Here is a 20,997-nt window from a genome sequence, read left to right as displayed (position 1 = left end):
GTTCTGCTGCCCAGGAGCCAGTCAAACTGAATGTCACAAGTTGCTGTTTCCCAGTGGGTCTTCCAATGAGCAGTTTCTGTTGCTTTACCAAAAAAAAAAAAAAAAAAAATAGACAGTCAAAATTCACCATACAATAGTTAGACAAGTCTTCACAGAGGTCCATCTGTCTCTCTCTTTCCTGCAGGGTGTACGCTGTTGTAGGGCTAAAGGTCTCCTTTCATCAGGCTAAGGTCGAGTCCCTGGTTGGTGGCAGGTGGCCCTTCATACGGGCCTGTCCACGGCATATTGGCAGGGGCTCAGGTTGGAAGCTGCCGTCTGAACCGCCGGGTAGGTGAAGTTGGCGTGCTGCTTGGCCTTCAGCCTCAAGCTGGCCAGGCTAGAGTTGCACGTGTCCCTGTACATATAGGGGCTGGCGGTGGAGGCATAAGGGCAGGCACTGGATGAAACGGCAGAGTTGAGGCTTGGGCTGTTGAGGTTGTTGATGTTTCCCAGGTTGTTGAGGCTGGAGCCTGGCACACCAGTCACTGCTGAGGAGACCATGGAGGAAGGCATGGTCATGGAAGCAATGGAACTGGGAGGGGAGAACATGGGCTGGGAGGAGAGGGGGCTGACATTCATGGAGTTGAAGAAGGGGAAGCTCTTGGCTGACAGGGGGCTGGTAGCAAGCCCTTTGGTAGCCCAGTTGTTATACGAATAGCCGGAATACATGTCATCATAAGGCTGCATCAGTCCATTGAACTGAGCTCCAAAACTGTTCTTACAAAGCTCTGCCTGCTGGTTCCTTTCTCGTTTCCTCCACTTGGCTCTGCGGTTCTTAAACCAGACCTGCAAGGGAAGGAGAGAGCAGAAGGGTCATTCCAGTTATTAATGGGGAAGCCTCTGTCTCTGTCAGTCATCCCTCCTTGTACCAACATGGTCGTCAGGACAACTGAGTACATCTGGAAAAGGACAGGCTGAGGTGAGCGAGGGGCTTGTAACTAGGAGTGATTAGATGGAATTAACCAAAGAAAACTTTGGTTCAATAGCAGGAAATGTTACCTAACAGGGGTATTGTAGGCTCCCAAAGGGAGCTGGTGACAGCCCCCTCACATAGCCCCCCTAAAACCAGAACAGAGCACTGGAGCATGCAGTACTGGGAGAATCCTGGGACTGTGTAAGTGAACCTAGGTCCTTTCACATTCTAACATCCATGATTTGCAGTATAAATGTAGTGCCGTACGTTTGTGTTCATACCAGGTTTCCACAGATATCAGAGAGAGACTGGACCCTACAGGAGTGGAAAATTCAGCAGCCTCCCCTGACATCCCCCTTCTCATCTCTGTTAGTTTAGTCTGGTTCTGTGTCGCTAGTGGAGATCAGCTGGAGATTCTCCATGGGGATTTCCACCAGGGCAGGGGACTTCAAACTGGGCTGGACCACAACTTACTAGAGAGAGTGCCTCACAGACACCCCCCACCCCCACACTCTCTAGTTTGCGATCATGTGACCCACCTTGCCTTCCATTCTCGATCACACAACAAATACAGCAGTTGCTTACATAGGAAAATATTAGGAAAATACTTAGTGTATTTTTAACTGTGATCTAGCAGCTAGGAGCCAGTATCGTATGACTTTGTAGATCTTCATAGACCATGAGCAAGTGCTCTGAGGTGCACAGTTTGAGAACTGCTGCACTAGGGGAATTCATGCTTCTTTTTGTCTGTAGCTCAAAATCAGTTTGATTTTGTGTGATTAATCTTTTGTATCATTAGAAGGTGGTGAAAGATTAGTTTTGCTGGGGTTCTTCAAAGACAAATAACAAATGTAAAAATAACTCCATTGGAAATAAATCCAAATGTTGACTGAAGACTATTACTGGGACGCTGTCCAAAACCCTATTTGAAACTTTTTTTTTCTTAAATTACTAGTAATACCTCAGGTTAAACAATTTTAAAAATAGAATTAGTTTTGCCATGGATGCACTTTGTTTCGGTTTTGCATTTCTGTCAGCTCAGATGGTAAAATGACTGGTCCATTTCACTCCTGGATTCCTATGCTGTAGCCCAGTGTAGTTGCTTAGCATGGCTTTAAGTTACTTGACAAGTTCCCTCTCTGAAAATTGTAATTCCACTGCTGCCTACGCTAAGCGTTCAAAAATCATGAGTCAGAACCCAAAACACCATGTGTCTTATGTTATAATTTTGAAAAACTGTCACAAAACTGTTTTTTTGCCTGCCATCTGACTCCTCCCCCCCCCCACCACCTTCGAGGGAAGCCACGCATTTCCAACTCATGTGGGATCATCTTGGGTTCAAAATTCAATCACAGAAATGCAACTTCCCTATTTGCTGATCAGAGCAAATCCCACCTATGCTCTTGTATCCCTTGGGGCCATTCTGTCCCTCTCTACCTCTTCCCTAGCTAGACAGGGTAGGCAGCTGCCCCACGCACATTCTCCCCCTTGTAGTATGTATGGAACTGGAGAAAGAGAGTCAGACTTCAGGGGAACCTAGTGTGATGTTTGTTTATACGGCTTAGAGTTCAATAGTTCCCCCATATTGACCTTGAGAGAAGTGTAATTGGCTGTGGGTCACTTGCCAGGATTATCTGGGTGTATCTCACTTAATCATTTCCCTGCTATTGCAGGGGCCTCAGGTGTTAGTGCACCTCGGTTTCTCCTCTTCTCTGCCTGTGGCACACAATAGTCTAGTCTCCTGTGGGCTGTAATACTTTGGTCTAATTTCGGTTGTTGGGTTTAGCATGTCAGTGGTGGAGGTGGCCTGTGATAGACAGGCGGTTGGTAGCTGATCTGGGGGGCCCTTCTGGTCTTCCACTCTGACTGTATTTAAGTTTGGGGTTATACCGAGGGCTCAAAGATGGACACTGGAGCTAGGCTGCTACCACACAAACTATACAGCCTCAGCACATAACACTGGCCTCTCAGTCTGCTCAATGTAGATCTCTTTCCTACAACTCTGGCTGTCTGCAGCATCCCCTTCAGTTTCCTACACATCATGTTCTCTCACTCTGCCATACGTAGGCCCTTTCACCCTCAGTCTGCCTCCTGCTATCCACGTGTCCTTTGACTCCTAATATACCTTCCTGTCCTGTTGCTTAGCTCCCTCTCTGCTGCCCCCACTGCCCCATTCCCAGCAGCTCCACAGCTTCTTGGCTCTTGCCTGGCCTCACATGGTGACTAAGGGTATGTCTATACTACAGATAGACACATGCAGCTGGCCCATGCCAGCTGACCCAGGCTCGGGCTAAGGGGCTGTTTAATTGTGGTGTAGACATGCAGGCTTAGGCCTGCGAGGTTGGAAGATCCCAGATCTTGGGATGTAGTCTGAGCAGGAAGTTCTACACTGCAATTAAACACCCCCTCAGCCTGAGCCTGTGTCAGCTGGCGCATACTCTAAAGGGCCACCATTTTCCCTCAGACCATGGCTTCAGCCCCATTGGTAATAGTGAGAAATGGTGTCCATCTTTGCAGTGGGCAATCTCATACCCATACACACACTCTCAAGGGGCATGTCAGCCAACTTGTTGAGGGCAGCATGCAATTCAGTCTCATTGACGGGGCGACAGGGGCTGTTCGGCTAAGGATACAGGTTTGTGAGAGGAAGTCAGAAATCGGAAATTCATACAAATCCTTTAAAAAAAAAATAACCTAACCACCTAAATGTCACGAGACTCATGCTAGAATCATGAGAGTTGGCAGGGTTTCCCTTTAAAATGTGACACCCCTGCTTTTCTGGGAACTAATTCTCATCAGGATAGAGAAATCTGAAGCCTGCACCAGAGGAAAGGGCCACAGCAGGACAGAAAGAGTAAAGAGGAGGGGGATAGGGTAGGATGGGAGGGGGATAGACAAGGGAAAGGCAGGAACACGGGACATAGGCAGGGTAAGGGTCCAGGGCCTGAGAATATACAGAGGGAGATGAAGCAGGGGTATGGATAAGGTTTGTGGTGTTAATCTGTAGTCCCAGCTGAGATCAGAGCCCTGCCTTTACCTACACCTAGTGAGGCAGGCCTGTCCCAAAGAGCTGGTAGTCCAAATAGACAAGCTAAAGGTTGAAGGGCAGAGAATGAAGGCCCGGAGAGGAGAAGTGACCAGCCCATGGTTGCACAACAGGTCAATAACAGAGCAAGTTATAGAGCCCAGGCATCCTGTCTCCCAGGCAGGGCTTAACGTGCATCTGGTCAAAAGGGGGTGCAGACCCACAAATGAGATTTCAGGTACCATGCAGTCATGTAGACGCTTCCTACAGTGACAGAAGGGGTTTTCCTGTCAATGTAGTTAATCCGCCACTCCAAGAGGCAGTAGGTAGGTAGATGGAAAAGTTTATCCAACAGACTAGCTGTGTCTACATCAGGGGCTAGGTTGTACTAATTTTTAGGTGTAGACCCGGCCTTCTACAACTACAATTCCAGCCATGTCACTGAGAGGCGCAAATGTCAACCCCTGGAAAACCCCCACTGATTGGCTACATTCCCATTGCCCCGCCTCCTGGGCAAGAGCAGCCAATCAGAGCTGTTGGAGCAAGCAGGCAGAGCTGACACATTCTTACAGGAGGGGAGCAGGGAGCAGAAATTGACCAGCAGCTCAGGATGGCTCCACTCCCCCATCTCCCAACCTCCTCCCCTCCCTGAAACATCCAGCCTGGGAAAGGAGAGGGGGCTGCAGCAGAGAAAGAGGTGAAGAACCACAGGAGGAGTAGAGATGAGGCTGGGAAGGAGAACTGAAGGGGAACTAGACAGGATTAATTTGGAGGTTGGGAGGACAGACATGCTGGACGTGGGACGGGTAGATGTGGGGATGAGAGTTCCTGCACCGGCATCCAAAATTCCCATACCCAGTACATTCAGGAGAACTGGCAACACTGTGTGTGTCTCACACTCACACACTCTCACTCACAGAGCATGGGCAGAGCTGAGTAATGGCTTCTCCTCTGTATTGGGTGAGATTTCTTCCCAAGGGCCCTCTGACCCTGAGCAGCCCAGGGAGACTTATCTTCCCTGGGGGTCAGAGCACAGGAGAGATGTCTGTTAGTATATGGAACTGGAGGAAGGTGGGCAGTTCTCTGCCTCGGGAGGAGCCTGCCATCAAACTAATCATTCCCAAGGAAATCAAGTGTGATTTCCCCCTCAAACGCCTGCCAGAATGATCGTTCTTGTGAACTTGCACTGAATCCAAGATGGCAGCCTGCAAGGTGTCTGCAGCGGGGGCCTGTTGGGCCCTGAGAGCAGAGCTGGGTGGAATTGATGTGCTGGAGACGCCTCTAGTGCCCTTGGCTCTCTGTTAAAGGCAGGGTCTGGGTTGGTTTGGTGGCTTGCTGCAGAGCTGGTCTCGGGCCCCCATTTCCCCCAGGCTGTGGCTGTATTCAGAGACTGTGGAGTGGAAGACTGGTGGCCGTACCCGGACTCGTGCCTCAGTCAGGTTGGTCCAGACTGCTATCTCCTCCCTGGTGCTCATGTCTGGGTAGCGGTTCCTCTGGAAGGTGGCTTCCAATTCCTGGAGCTGCTGGCTGGTAAAGTGAGTCCGCTGCCTCCGCTGCTTCTTCTTCAGGGAGCCGTCCTCGGGGTTGGAGTCATCGGTCTGGTTCTGCTGGGACTTCTCTGTGTCTGTGAAATGCAAAGGCAGGCAAACCATCACAACGCAGCCCTGGGACTCCGGCACAAGCCTCGGTCCCCAGGACAGCAACTTCCCCGAAGCTCAGTGGCTTGGGATGCAACTCTTTCGCATTACCCTAGTGCTACCTGCTCCAGGCTTCCGGCCTGCACCTCTGAGTCCCAGGACTCCAGGGCACCTCATTCCTGGTGCACGTAATCCAGGCACACACGAAACTCACCTGCCTTCCTTTCCTAACGCAGCCAGCTGTGGTAACTATGTAGGGCTTCAAGAGCAGGCAGCATCCTATTAGACTCAGCTCTTCTCTCACCAGCCCAGCCTTACAGCCCCAACCACCTCTAGGTGTAAGAGGAGCCAAAAAACTACTCCTTGTCTACACACAACTTGCACTGGTTTAACTTAAAGTCTGTTTTAAACTGACGGGTAGACTCTTGTTTCCATTTGCGTAGCTTATTGTAATGTAGTTTAAACCTGTTCCTAACTGACTTAGGCTAAATTGATATAAGTCTGGGTTGAATAGATTTAAAAGTGTTCACTTTATGTTTCTTATGCTTGCTTAACTAAAGCAATTTTCAATCACACCATTTAGCAAACCTGGTGCAATTTTACATCTAGACAAGGCCCCAGAGACTACAAATAAAAAGTCAACAAATCAGGAAGAATGCCAAAGGAGAAAGAAAATGGACAAAGGAGCTGGGGGGAGCCACCTGGGGGGAGAAATGTTAGTCACATCATTTATTGCATTTCTGAAAAGCACTTGGGTACTGGCTTCTGTATAAGATGAGTGGAGATTATAGGTGAAAAAAGTGAATTTTGAGGAGAGATTTAAAGGAAGAGAAAGGAAATCACCCTAGGGATCTAGTTAAATATAAACTAGGCCCTGGTTCATTGTAATAGAGAAGGCTTTGCAATATGCCTCTTAATCATCCTATAAACGGAACTAACCTTTCTGGCTCAAAACAAAAGGCAGGGTAGAATAGAACTGTCAGGCCCTGGCTTGAGGGAAGAGCAGACACAAGAGGGGAGGGGAGCCAATCTGCCAAGATTACAAACTGAGGCTCCTACAGTAAGTGGAAGCCGCAGATGAAAGTAATGACTTTCCAGAACACTCCATTCAATTTTACTTCGATTTAACAGGCACATACATACATGATGGATATGACATCTTGGCCTCTCTTGAACATTGCCATGTCCCTTAAAAGTGAATACTCTTTCCCCATTCTCTACTCAGTGGCCATCTAGATCCAATCCCTTCTACTGGATTTGTAGACTTCAAGGTCAGAAGGGACCACTGTGATCATCTAGTCTGCCCTCCTATATAAACCAGGCCAGAGAACTTCCCCAGAATAATCCCTAGAGCATCTCTTTTAGAAAAAAATCCAGCCCTGATTTTAAAATTTTTAGTAATGGAGACTCCACCACAACCCTTAGTAAATTGTTCCCATGGTTAATTACTCTCCCTGTTCAAAATTTACACCATATTTCCTCTCTGAATTTGTCTAGCTTCAACTTCCAGCCATTGGATCGCGTTAGCCCTTCCTCTGCTAGACTGAAGAGATCGTTAGAAGTACCTACATGGAGAACAAATATTTAATAGACTGCAATCAAGTCACCCCTCTAACCTCCTCTTTGTTAAGCTAAATAGGTTGAGCTCCTCGAGTCAGTCACTATCAGGAAGGTTTTCTAATCGTTTAATCATTCTTGAGGCTCTTCTCTAAGCCCTCTCCAATTTATAAATATTGTTCTTGAATTATGGACACCAGAACTGGACACAGTATTCCTGCAGTGGTTGCACCAGTGCCAAATATAAATGTAAAATAACCTCTCTGCTCCTGCTCCAGATTCCCCTGTTGATGCATCGCAGGATCGCATTTGCCCTTTTGGCCACAGTGTCACATTGGGAGCTCATGTTCAGCTAATTATCCACCATGGTCCCCAAGTGACTTTTTCAGAGTCACTAAGGATGGGGGAGGGTAAGAGGGACTTGTTAAGGAGCCCACTGGTCCAATAGATTCTCTTCTTGCATGGGCCCTAAACTGGGTGCTCCTCTCTGCCCTTCTTCATTTAACAGCACAGGTAGTGGCCATACAGGCTGTCCTCATGCTGCCCCACCAGCCGCCTCTTAAGGATGGGAGGTTAGTTCTCTCCATTGCCCATTTAACCCTTGGCCTCTCCGCTGTATTTAAGAAGGGGACATGTCAATAGGCATGGACAGCTGACCATTCGGAAGCAGGGTGAGACCCCGAAATATTTAGCATAGGTCCCTAACCAAACATCAGCTCAAGACAGCCAGACATGGTGTGGCAGTGGAGGAAGGCTCCACGCCCCATCATCAAACCTCAGGCTCAGCCAGCTTCTTCAGCTAATGTTGTTTGAGACTACGAAAACCACTGAAGATGTGTATTCAAAAGGTGGAAATATGTAGTACCTAAAAATAGACCCACAGGAAACTGCTGTACCCTTGTGACACTCTAAGTACTGCTATAATTATCTAGATGTGGGGACAGTGCCCGTTTCCTGAGGGCTCTTTGGAAGCAGATGAATTTCTCTGGCCCCCATTGAGTTGATGCTCTTTGACAACAACACGTGCTTTTAATGTGTATGTTACAGTTGTGGTTCCAGTGGAGACTATATTCTTATTCCTCTGGTCTGAACCAATGTCAGAGGAGAGAGACTCAGCCCTTGTTGGCCTCTGAACAGATTAAAAAGGGAATGATGACAGATGCCGCCATTTCTGAGCATGAAAGTAATGATCTGACTATCCACGAGGGGACAATATTCAGTTTAACCCTCATTCGTTTTGTTAGGTCTGAAACCCTTCAAAGAGAGAAGCACAGAGTGTAAGAGCCTGCTTGTGAGAGTCAATGGCAAAACACCACCAACTTCCAAAGGAATTGATGCTAAGGTAGTAATGACATGCCCCAGTCTGCAGGCTTTGCTCAAAATGCCTACTGAGGGCAGGGGAAGCTTGCAATGCACAGGGCATAAAGGGATGGTGTAGACACAGCACACTGCTCATGGGCTATATCATCCCTAGTCTCATGAAATATCTGACTTTGACATAATCTAAGCCCAAGGCATCATCACCTTTGGGCAGGGGTGCAAGACTGTCTGGGTAAATGTGTGGAGCCCAAGGAGATAAGGGGAATCCTGGTCCTAATTTTACACATCTGCAGAGCAGCATGCCCAGTGCCCTTGGTGCCCTCTTCGCAGTGCCCTGCTCCCAGAGGACAGAAGCTCTATACTACCAGCTAATGTTGCAAGTGGCATCTGCAGAGCAAGCCTCCTACGGTGGTATAATATTGCCAGGGGAGCGCCATGCTTCAGGGAAAACACCTTCCTTCCCACTCTTGCTGGCCCTGGCTTTCCCTGTGTGGTGTTTGTAGGGACGGATTTTCGGCATGGCAGAACCAAGAGAGGATTGTGCTGTGCAGTTGGAAAGGAAGTAGTGGAGTTCTAGCTTTGGTGCAAATACTGCCGTCCCTCCCCGCTGCAGTGTGGAGAGGCACAGGGGACCCTATGGGAGTGAGGGACAGTGTGGTGTATGGGAGAGATTGCATTGTATATCCTTTGAGTGGCAGAGCATGGTGTAGATGTACGACTACCTTCCCCATGTAGGGTGCCATCTGCCATGGTCCATGGACCCTGGTCTCCAGGATTCCTCACTCTGTAGCTGCAAGGCTGTGAGTCAGCAAGACTATTGCTGCTACTCCGTAAAGCAAGAAAGTGCAATGCCAGTGAATCATGCCCTCCCTATTTCTCTGCAGCCCAAGGCGTGATTACATTACACACCCTCTCCCTCTCATGAGCCAACCCAGCCCTCAAATGGGCATGCCCAGCTCTCCCTGACAGCTGTGTCAGAGGCAGAATCAGCCCCCCTGGGTGAATAACCCCAGGTAACAAAGCCCCCTTTAGTTCATTCAGTGGACAGTTTTTATTTCTAGGTCACTCTGTTGTTTTTGACAGCAGTGGAAACCAACACATACAATAGCTGAGCATTTACCAGTAACCTCAGATAGTGCATAGAGTATTATATGCAGCTTTCCCCCTCCACTAAACTACTAGAGTCATAGCTGGAATTAGCTGCCTGGGCTTAAGGGAAAATGTCACTCACAGCCAGTCAGGTCAGTGCAATAAGATGATTTAACAGGGCAGAACCCATGAATGGACAGTAACAGCTCCAGTCCAAAGCAGGCGACTAGAAGCCAGTACATCCTTAAGGATTTGCCCAGCTAAGGGCTCATCTGCATGCAGAAATTTATGGTACAACCATAGTGACAAGAACAGTTATTTATTCTGGAATAAGAGTGTCCACACAAGGAGTTACCAGTATAGCTATAGCAGTATAGTTATGCCGGTTAACTTCCCCACATAGACCAGCCCTAGGGCCTTGCACAACGGGCAGGGGAGAGCACAAGGTTGTCACAGCCTAGTACGACTATGAATGGAGGCTACACAAGGGGGCAATTAGGCTTCGGTGCTAAGGGTGTGTGTTGTAGTGGTGCTGAGCACCTGCAGCTCCCATTGGAGGGGTCCTTTGGAAAAACATAGTGATTGTGCAACTAGCCAGTATCAAGGCATACGCACCAGGGGGCTGAATTAAGGCTGCACAACCAGCCATCATTCTGGCATCTTCTAACACTTGAATCTTTGATTTTGCAACTCTTACATTCTTTTAATGTTGTTTATGTAATTTAACTTTTTTTTTTAAACTTAAATTGAAAAAAAAATGCATCATGTGGAACCATACTGCTCCCCCCATCTCCCATGGATCATCAGCAGAATGGGATCTAAAGATTACCCCCCCACACACACACACACACATAAACCTCTTACCATTTGAACTAACTGCATAAGTGGTAGAAAGTACCAGCTTTCTCCTGCTAGGTGGACCTGCCACAAAAGGGGATGGTCCCACTTCACCAGTGAGTTTCACAACTAAACAGTGAAGGAATTGTGAGACTCAAGAATAATTGGTTTAGTTTCAGGTTCTATAGGGGCAGGTTCCGCAGTGATTAGACCTCTTTCCCCTCCCAGGCTCTCCCACTCTTCTCCTACTTCCTCCCTCCTTCCCCATCTCTGTGCATTTGACTCAGTTAAGCTTCCTCCTCAAGGCTACCTGGGCACTACATGGAAAGCACAGGAGAGAGTTTCCCTGGCCCAGTCCCCCAACAACCTACAGCAGCAATTTCAGGAAGAGTCCTGCTCAGCCTCTATAGTGCTGGGCCGGATCATGCTCAGTCATTCTGTGGGCCTAGCCCAGTCATACACTGGAGAACGAAGCATGTCCAGGACTACTGCAGTCTTCAGAGAATTTAGCTGCCGGACTCTTACAAGTCTGAGCATGTGTGAATGGAGATTTCTGAGGGGCTTATAATTTGGCCAGATTTGGACAAGCTTTCACAGGGATGGTAAAACTACATCCCGGACACCAGGGCAATGCCTCTGCCAAACCTGAAGTCCTTGCTCCAAAGTACAGAGGTGCTAGTGTTTCTCAACTGTAAAACTTTAATACGGGCAAACAATCCACACCATGTTCCTGGAAATGGCTGAACCTTGTTCAGCTCAAAGCAGATCCCCGGCAAGGAAAACTTTAGCCTGAACAATTCAAGCTTGGCAAAGTTCTAAGTAGCTAAAAACAGATTTATAATGGAAAGGGTTAGGCAATCTTAACTGCAGGTATCACAGCCTGTCATTCCATATGCAGCTGGAGAACTCAAAAGGACTTCTCTTTAACACCCTTCTGCAAACCACACAAATCCTCTAGTGCACTTGGCTAAATACAATAAAACTGGGGGTGGGGGAACAGGGGGCAGGTAATGAGACATAATGCTCTGCATGTACTCAGCTGACTCTAGACTGTCTTTTACAGTGGGAGGAGTTCAACTGATTTCTCTCTAGCTGGCTGCCTTTTCTATCCTGAAGAAAGGTGCCATTTAATTAGTGCATTCCATCCAAAGATGGACACAGTAAACACACGCTGATTAAACCCTCACAGCTGCCCAGGACACTGAAGCTTAAGAAGTTAGTCCTATGTGGTAGCTGGGGTAACCAAGCCCCCAGAGCAGGTGAAGTGACTTGCCTGAAATCACAAAGCAGATCAGGAGCAGAGTCCTGAATCCCCAGTTCCAGCCAGTACCCACAGCTGCTTAGCTGCAACAGAGTGTGCCCCTCCAAAGGCAGCAGGGTACTCTGTGCACGGGGGAAGAAGGTGCTTATCTGGCCAGGGTTTTTCAGCTGAGGCGGAATGGAACTGGGCTCTTGCAAAGGGAGGAGCCAGCCAATTTAGAACAGGGCAGAGAAATGGTGACATCATGGGAACAATTTGAGTAGAAGAAAAACTAAGGCCAGGGGACAATAGGTTAGAGGAAAGGAGGGATTCAGACTGTCCAATATAAATTTGATTTTAGGACTGTTCTGTATGTTATGCCACTGGCTGCAAACCAGAGAAAGTGAGTAATTATCATGCTGAAAGAGCCTGCTCTGGGTGTCTGCCCAGACCTCTAGCAGGGGTTGTGACTCTGACAAACCCCAAGATGATAAATGGCTTTTGTGGCTCCGATATAAACAATTTCCCTTTACACGGAGATTCTAGACTCCTTTGAAATGGACTCCCGAGCTTTGAAGCGTGGTCATGGAAGGAGGGTGGTTTGAAAGGCTCTGTCGGGAAACTGGATAGCGAGGTTTTGGCTAGAAAGGAAGTAATCAAGGCGCTAATGACAATTGGTAGCACCTGGCCAGTGCGTCAGAGAGGCATGGAGACACACCTCGCTGGGATGCTGGAGAGGATAGGTAGGCTGAGAGCACGGGCAGAGGGGAAGAAGGAGGTTTTCATCTCACTTAACCAATATTTGCGCTTCAGTTTAAGGCTCAGCCAGCTCTGCTGTCTCTATCTAGGCGCTGCTTAGCTTTGATGATTGTGTGATTTCCCCCCACTCCCGATTTTCTACCCATTGCCAAACAAACGGTGCTTAATGAAGATACCTTAGGCTAACTGCGCAAGCTGTTCAATTAGTGGGGATTACTTTAGGGCACCAGCCAGAGACAGCTGGCCCCTTGGGAGGTGGGATTAGGAGAGAAGGAACCGTCTGGGCCAGTCAAGGCCTGCCGGAATTGCTAGTCTATCCCGGAGGGCGCGAGGGCTGGTGCCCATAGCGAAGGGAGAGCCCGGAGCCCTCCAGGGGCAGATAGTTGGGGGCGGTGTATGTGGGGCCAGGGGCGCGGAAGGATCGGGGAGCAGGGGGGTGGGGAATGTGCCTGAGAGCAGAGAGTGGGGTAAATGTGTTGTTTAGACGCTGAGCTCTTGCAATGAGTTCTGCCACTTCTGTACAGCGCAGATTTGGTGCTAATGAAACAGGGGGCAGAGCAAACACCGCGCTGGCCGCTAGTTCTGCTCTTTGGCTACGTGGCACTCGCTGGAGTTACAGTTAGGGGCCCGGATCGCTTTGCAGGGCGGCCGTGGCAGGCTGGGCAGCTATCGCTCTTCCACGGGTTCCCGGTCCCTTGGCACTCACTGGTCTGTATAAACCGAGCCGGAGCAGGGAGAACTAAACGGGAAGTTGCTGATGCTCCAAAACCAGCTCTGGCTGATAAGGGATCGGTGCACTCTGCCTGAAAACAACCAGATGGGTTACCTGGGAACCGTGCAGGGCTGTCCTCAAAGCTTAATTTCCAGGGTAAGGGGCAGAGCCGTTTACAGAGGCTGGATTCGTTCCGGTTCGGATTTAGCCGGGTGGATGGGGGGAGGGAGTCGCTCGCGCATGTCCGGGAAAGTTTTAGTCCACAGGCTGCTGTCCTTGTTAGATACCCCGGCCCTGGAGGCTCAGAAAGCCTGTTTGTTGCAAGGGACAGCGCTATTCAGCCGCTGCAGGAGCCGCCTGCCGGCGTTGCTGACCGGAGAGGCGAAGCGATAGATCTGCGAGGGGAGCGTTACCTGGCTGCTGGCGGTGGAAGGGCCCGCCACGGCCACAGAAACGGGGCAGGGGCGCTCGGGGGAGCGGAGACAGGTGGGCCAGACCCGCGCTGATCTCTGCAGGTGCCTTTTGCTGACGCCTTTATCCGATCAGCCCCAGCGGAATCTGGGCCAGGCAGGCAGAAGCGCCCCAGAGAAGATACTCGGTTCAGTGTGAAGCTGCCTGTAATCTAGGCTGCTCCTGAGGGCGGGCCGCAGGCAGGCGAGTCTGGCAGGGTTTCCCCGGGCTGAAGGCAGCAGGGATAGACAGGAAGGGCCCTGCGCAGCGGTGTGTGTCCCGACAGCGGCGGGGAGACAGCTACAGGTTTCTGCTCTTTGGAGCTGCAGCTCGCTAGCTCGGAGGCTGTCGGAGCGCCCAGGCCTCTCTGGAGAGGGAGCGGTGCGTCCGATAGGGAGAGGGGGACCCGTCGGGGCATGCGGGAGGCGATGGGCAGGGAAGGCAGCGCTCAGGGGGAAGCATCCCTTCCCCCGTCACAGTTCAAAGTCCCCCGAGTCTAGTCCCAGCGGGCGCAGGCCTGTTGGTGGCGCACACGCCCCGAACCGCTGGGACTCGGGTGACCGGACAGCAAATGTGAAAAATCGGGACAGGAGGTGGGGGGAAATAGCCTATGTAAGAAAAAGACCCCAAAATCGGGACATCTGATCATCCTAGCTGGGACTCCTACAGCCCATGGAGGGGACAGGAGGGCGGTAGATTCCCAGGCAAGCTGGGGGCCGACTCCTGCGCTCCCTCTCCTAACAAGCACCAGGCCACGTTCAGTGAAAAGCAAGCGAGGCATCTCGGGGCGCCTCCGCAACACGGTGGAGCTCACTGCCACAAGGTGAGGCCGAAAGCTGGGTAGATGTGGGGCTGGACATTTACAACGGGTGAGATCGGCGCCGGTTCCATTAGCCAGGGAGGATGCGGGAAAGCGGGTGAGGACACATCCTTGTGGTTCAGGGAATGACCCGCCTGGCCTGGGTTTAGGAAGACACTTCCCTTGCAGGCTGGTTTAATAATTAGCGGTTAGCAGAGCAGAAAGCGGTCCTGTGGGGAGAGAGCCCTACCACCTTCAGTCGGACTCCCCTAATTCTAGCAAGCGGATGCTTTCCCGAGGGTCTGAAAAAGCGAAGTACCCGCGCAGGCAGCGCCCGGCTCTCAGCCCCTAGCTCTGCGCCTGTCAATCCGCTTCTCACCTGTCCCCGGCAGGCCACTAGCGGAGGTGCCATCAGAGCAGGGCTGGGCCGCTGTCAGTGCGCTCTTGCGCCTCCACCAACCGTGCCGGAGGAAGCCGTGGCTGGTAACACCCCTGTCACCAATAGCGACTGTGCCCCATTTTCAGCGCAGCTGCTTCCCCTGCGACCCCGAGAGAATAGCGCCGGGCTGGGGACTGCTCGACCCCAGCCCTGATCGCTGACCCTGCTGCCAAGTATTTCCACCGAGTGCAGCTCCCAGGCCGGGCCGCCTCCGGCTAGGGTCCCTTCTCCAATCTGCAGGGCAAGCTGCAGCCCCCGGCCCTGGCTCGCCTTAGCCCCCTGCCTTCCTCAACGCAGCCGGCAAGGGTTGGCTGGCCGGGCTCCAGCCCTACTGTCGGGCGGCCCCGCTCACCTGACCGGTCTCCGCACAGGACCTGAGAGCTGAAGCCTGAAGGATCCGGAGCCGGGTGTCTGCACAGGGCCGGGCCGGGCCGGGAACTCGCGCTGCGCTGCAGCTGTCCCGCTCCTGCTGTTCCTTTGCCCCACACACATCCCGGCTGGGGATAAAGGCGAGAGACTGGCCTCGACAGTGCGAGCGGGGGAGTTTAAACCCGGCTTCCGCGGGCGCATAATCGAGCCCAGAAAGGAAACTGACTGAACTGAGCAGTTCCTCGTTCCGGTTACTCTCCGCGCCTGATCCAGCCCTCGGCTCCCGATTAACTAACAAAGAAATCTCCTTCTCCACCCCGCAGTCCTCCAAACATGAGTATTTCACCAGGAAGCTGCACCGGGGGCAAAGCTGACCGGATCGCGCAGTTCCCCAGGAAAAAGAACCAAAGTCTACAAATGGGACCCGAAACCAGTTAGATTTGAGCTGGGAAATGTCATTAGAAAGCAAGAAAGACCGTGTGAAATCCCAGCCCGGGCGAAAGGGAAGCGGAGAAAGGAGAGGAAGCGAAGGAATAGCGCCGATGGAAAACACCGGTATGAACGCCCCAAAAACCGAAACCAGATTGAATTGGGACCTACGAAACTAGGACAATAAACAGAGGCCCGGACCCGAGATTAAGAATTTGATATCGACAAACAAACCCCAACGGGGGGGCGTGGAACAGGATTTGAACACAAACTGCGCGTGACAAACAATAAAAGCTCACTGCAAAAAACGAAAATCGGACAGCAGCGCAGAGAGGGGGGACGAAATGAAGCGGCTGTAGCCAGGGGCTGTTATGTTTGAGTGTCTGGGGCGGGTTGTTTGTGTGTCCAGATCTGAGCGGGTTGTGTCTGCAATAGGGGAGGGCATCTCTGGGCAGTGGAGGGGGGGGGTGTTTGCTGGTGCAGTGTGTGTAGTTGAGGGCTGTGCGGGGCAGCAAGTAGCTGAGTGTGGTGGTTGACACTACCTGGGGCCCACACGCGTTCTGTACGGGGCACTTTGGTTTCCCTGTTAGGCGCTGCCCAGCGCCTGTGACTTTGTCCGAGGTTGCCCTTGTGTGTGTCGGTTGCTGTTTCACGCAGTGGACCCGGGTGCGCTGTGAGTGTGGGTGACAACGCGTTCTACTGCCCTGCGTGCCGGGGCGGGAGTGACGGGGGGGGGAATGCGCGTTCCACTGTCCTGGGTGCTGGGGTGGGAGTGACGGGGGCGGGGGGAAATGCGCGTTCCACTGTCCTGGGTGCTGGGGTGGGAGTGACGGGGGCGGGGGAGAAATGCGCGTTCCACTGTCCTGGGTGCTGGGGCGGGAGTGACGGGGGTGGGGGAGAAATGCGCGTTCCACTGTCCTGGGTGCTGGGGTGGGAGTGACGGGGGGGGGAGAAATGCGCGTTCCACTGTCCTGGGTGCTGGGGTGGGAGTGACGGCGAGGGGGGGTTGTGCGTTCCACTGTCCTGCGTGCCGGGGGCGGGAGTGACCCTGGGGGGTTGTGCGCTCCACTGCCCTGCGTGCCGGGGCGGGGCTGCTCTGTCGGGTGCTGGGGTTGCCTTGCGCGGCAGCGCCTATCGCGTCCGCCTGGGAAGGAGTGCGCTGTGGAGGTGCGGAGCTTGCAGCAGAGATTGTAACTTGGGCCGTGATCAAGTGGAAGCTGAACCTGGCAGCCTTCTTTAGGAGGGGGAGAGGGGGCGTCTCCCGCCCGTTTATTGCTGCTAAAGCCTCTGTAGCAAGGGTCCCCGGGACACTGCAGGGTTACCGGAAGGAGGGGCTCTCCAGTGCGCTTCAGGGCTCGCTGCTCCAGCGGTATGGCCTGGCTGTGCCTGGTACCCAGCTGTGACTGCATCTCTAGCTGCTCCGGAACTGGCCCTGGGTGGGTGCAAGCCATTTCCGGGTTCTGCTCTCTTAGGAATGGGGAGGGAGAGATTGTCAGTCAGTGGGAACCTGGCCCTTGGCTTCCAAGGTAGTTGGATGGGGCCTGAAGTGCACAGAGAGCATTAAACCAAAAGTGATCTGTAAGGTTTGAACGTGACTCCTTGGAGGAGCCTTTCCCCTGAGAGATTCTCCCTGGATCTTCAATGCCCTTTCCTCACTTCCAACTTTGATACAACCCATTAATGGAACTAAAACCACAGCAGAGGAAGCAGCCAGCTGCAATACCTCTGAAGGAGGCCATTATCAGCCAGCGGGCTCCAAGCACGGAGGGGAAGTCACACTACTCGGGGACAGCTGGACCTTCCCTCTGTCTATGGCTTAAACTGGGAAAGGGTGTGTCTCTTCCCAGCCTCCTGTGCCAAGGTCCAAAAGGGGGACCACCTACCCACAGCACATGGTGATGCCAGACCTTTTAAACAGACTTTGCATTTCTGTGGCCTTTTGTCTATGGTCTAGCACCGGGGCACCCAGAAAGTCCATGGCACAACCCAGATCTCCCAACTTTCCTGCTCTAGACACTGTACCTTGCTCCCTTCCTAGGGCCAGATGCTGCTCTCACTGAAGTCAACTGCTAAACTCCTGGTGATATAATTGGATTGGAAGGGAACAGGATGTACTTTGGATCAGATGTGTTTTATATAGGTCAATGTGGGTCTATGGGAACGGCCGACTGAGATCTGGAAGTGATGCTCAAATTAGAAAGCAAGGAAGTGCAGCGCCTCCTCTGTGTGCTGCTAGGAATAGGATAACAAACTGTCCCATTCATTTTCCTGGGCTGGTTTCCTTCTCTCCCTTCCATCTTCCAGGGAGCTGCTTGATCTGCTCTCCTCTCTCCTTCCCAGGACACAGGTGTGGGATCAGGACAGATCTGAAGCTGTCAGGCTCCTAACTAACCTTGTCATCAAAATCAGCATCCCTGAAACACACCCACTGAGAGGTTTGTAGCCTTTACCCTGCTTTAATTCCTAGCAGAAACTGAACGCTCCAGCCTACCTGCAAACTACACAGTCAGCTCTAGGAAACCATCATCTATCTGCAGACTTACAAAGAAGACACTGTGGCCCCTTGTTCTGTTTGTTGCTGAGTTTCTGGAGAAGGTAGAAGAGGGTGGAGCCTTTTAAGGAAGAGCCCAAGATCCAAATGTCAAGTACTGGGGGTGTTTTTATAGGGCTCACTTTTAGATTACAATGATTTTGGGTAGGGACTGTCACTGGCTCTGTTTATACAGCACCAAACACAACAAAGCCTGGACCTAGTAAAGGCATCTGCCCAGCATCCATTTAACGAGATGAGTGTCCCAGGAGCCTAAACCTCTAGCATCATGTTGAACTGATCCCTGGGGATCAGCCAGTCTTCTTCCCAGAGCGACTCCTGGCACTATCACCAAGGGGCATGCAAAACAGAGATGTGTCCATTCAGTGCAGGTGCTATGTGGGAGGGCCGTTCCACCCCTTCTGGCCAGGCAGCAACGTCAAGGACGGGGATGGGAAGGGTCTCAAGGGAAGAGCCTGCACTTACCACTATGGTCCTGCCCCTTGCAGCTGTGTTCGTGTTGAGGGGTCCCAGAATCCGAGAGGGACAGAGCAGGGCTGCGAGCTTCTGAGTCCGTCAGCAGGTTGAAATCCATCTGGCAGGAGTCGGTGGTGGTGGTGGAGGAGGAGAGATCTGCAGAAATAGGCACAGAGTGAGTGGAGAGGTAGAGCTCACATCATGCCCCCTCCCTACCCCTTCTGGGAAGGGACCAGTCAATGCAGGGCAGAGGAAGTTCTGCAAGGAAAAGTAAAGGAAATCTGCAGGAGCAGGACCCCAGCCCAGGCTGGGTTTCCTGGCTGGGAAGTGGGCAGACTGGCCACAGCCCTCACTAAATTCCACACTTAGCTGCCCTATAAATCAAAGATTATCTAATAGCACTTCTATTTGCAGCCTTCAGAGAAAGAGCCTCCAATTTATAGGTGACATTCAGACTGAAATAGCAACATTGGGAGCAGGCTGTGTAATGGAGATCTGAGGAAGTGGCCCTGTGGCTGGCCAAGTGCAGTTAGCACCTTCCCAAAACATCCAACTCTCCCTCCTGTCCCCCTTCCCTATCATCCCCTGGTCTCCCTCACCTTCTCCTTTGCTTCTTAATAAGCTGCTCTGGTCTAAATAATATTACAGACACACATAAAAACAGGACTGGGGAGTCCCTAAGAATCACTTCTAGGCATAACGCGAACACAGATACACAGGCATATATGCACAGACACAAACAGCAATAGAGGGACACAAACAAGAGGGCAGATACGCATAAACAAGTGCTGACCCAGAGCTAGAAAGTTACAAGTGAATGCCGTTCTTTTCAGTGACAGGCCAGACCCATCCAGATCCCTGTAAACCCTGCATTAGTACAACAGTAAACACTCTTGGGTGACTGAGGACAAAACAAGCTTGGTTAAGATGGCCCCTTACTTTTAACCTAAAAAGGTCTTAGCTTTTCCTTATGGACCCCAGGTTCTTCTTTAATGGTAATTCTATGTGCCCATATGCTTCCCCTTCTAACCTAAAGAGCTGGTAATGATCAGATAAATATGATTATTATTATTATTATTATGCTCAAATAAACTGGTTAGTCTCTAAGGTCCCACAAGTACTCCTTTTCTTTTTGCGAATATAGACTAACACGGCTGTTACTCTGAAACCTGTAATGATCAGTGGCTCTGCAGGAAACTATAGCACCTCCCCACCCCCTTTTGTATTCCTCAACCCCAATGTCTTCCTGCCACACTCTTACAAAGGGACCAGAGCCTGCCAGATTGCTCTATGCTAAGGTAAAGCCAAGGTGGGGAAAGTGCTTTCATCCTAATTTGGGGTATCTGAAGGTTACCAGGGGTCAGCTTTGCATTCCTTCCAGACTAGTAAGAGTTAAAGGCCCTACCATGTATGGCTAGAGAGGGAAGTTTCTCTAGATTTGCACTAAGGTCTCGAATTTGACCTGTGACCTTGCTGTCAGACAGCACTAAAGATTCTTATCCAAGTGCGCATGTGCAATATTTTCTGTGCTCTTACTTCATTGAGAGTGAACAGAACACACTAATTTCTAAAGTGACCTTTACCTGTGCTAACTATTCCCATTCTATAGCCAGGGAGCCCCACTAAAATTGAATAGCAGCTTGCCTGAGGCAATACATTGGGAGCCAGAGTAGGGTTTCAAAGCTTCCAGAGTGTGGGGCTGTTCAGACCCGGAGTTTTGGATTTAGACATTGCAGATATAGGGTCAGTTGTGACATTTGCATCCCGGTTTGGAAACATCTCCTACAGTCCCAAAATTCAGTGGTTTAGGAATTGGGATTTCTAATCTAGGGCATTTGGATGGGCTTCTCTAACATGTATATCATAAGCAAGGATAATAATTATTTACTCTACCTCACAGGGGTGTGGAGGATAATTACGTGGGGCGCGGTTTTCAAAAACACTCAGCATTTGCCTAGTTCTGCCCCAACAAACGTCAATGGAAAACTCCTGTTGAGTTTAACAGGGAGAGAGGCCAGTGCTGAGTGCCTTTAGTGTATGTTAAGTGCTTTGAAAACCACCAGGAGTGGAAGAGGAGGGGTTTATTAATTCTGATGACTATTATCCGATAGCTTCTATGATGGACGATTTATCCTCACTCCTCCTACGTACTCATTTAGTCAGCCTCTTGGTTCAAAGAGCCCCCAGAGCTCTGACACACGTGTCTTGACACTGGTCTGAGTCAACCTCCCTTTTTTCCCTGCTCACTTTGTAAGTCCTGTGTCTTCCTAAATGGACACAGTTGCCCTAGTGCCCATTTTCCAGTCATTTGTCTTGCTGCGGGCTTCTGATCCCCTGTCCAGGGAGGGCATGGCAGGAGCCCCTTATTTGTTCTGA

At 51.0% G+C, this 20,997-nt stretch overlaps 1 protein-coding gene across 1 annotated transcript; it reads right to left on the bottom strand.

Annotated features, from left to right (window-relative positions):
- Positions 1-261: 261 nt before the first annotated feature.
- Positions 262-18,739, bottom strand: PITX3 (paired like homeodomain 3). The gene is made up of 3 exons (XM_077822108.1): positions 18,631-18,739; positions 5,396-5,601; positions 262-825 (listed from the first exon to the last, which is right to left on the bottom strand). Exons 1-3 carry the CDS (start codon positions 18,737-18,739, stop codon positions 262-264), a joined length of 879 nt encoding a protein of 292 aa, XP_077678234.1.
- Positions 18,740-20,997: the final 2,258 nt, after the last annotated feature.

The sequence above is a fragment of the Eretmochelys imbricata genome, chromosome 7, assembly GCF_965152235.1.
Source record: "Eretmochelys imbricata isolate rEreImb1 chromosome 7, rEreImb1.hap1, whole genome shotgun sequence".
NCBI lineage: Eukaryota > Metazoa > Chordata > Testudines > Cheloniidae > Eretmochelys > Eretmochelys imbricata.
The sequence above is the reverse complement of the archived record's forward strand: the minus strand, read 5'-3'. Positions and strand labels throughout refer to the sequence as shown.

Excerpts from the sequence above, each read along its gene's own strand:
- PITX3 (XM_077822108.1), bottom strand. The coding sequence starts at position 18,739 with ATGGATTTCAACCTGCTGACGGACTCAGAAGCTCGCAGCCCTGCTCTG. Across the intron at positions 5,602-18,630 it reads CAAGGGGCAGGACCATAGTG|ACACAGAGAAGTCCCAGCAG; the intron begins GTAAGTGCAGGC and ends TGCATTTCACAG. Across the intron at positions 826-5,395 it reads TGACTGAGGCACGAGTCCGG|GTCTGGTTTAAGAACCGCAG; the intron begins GTACGGCCACCA and ends CTTCCCTTGCAG.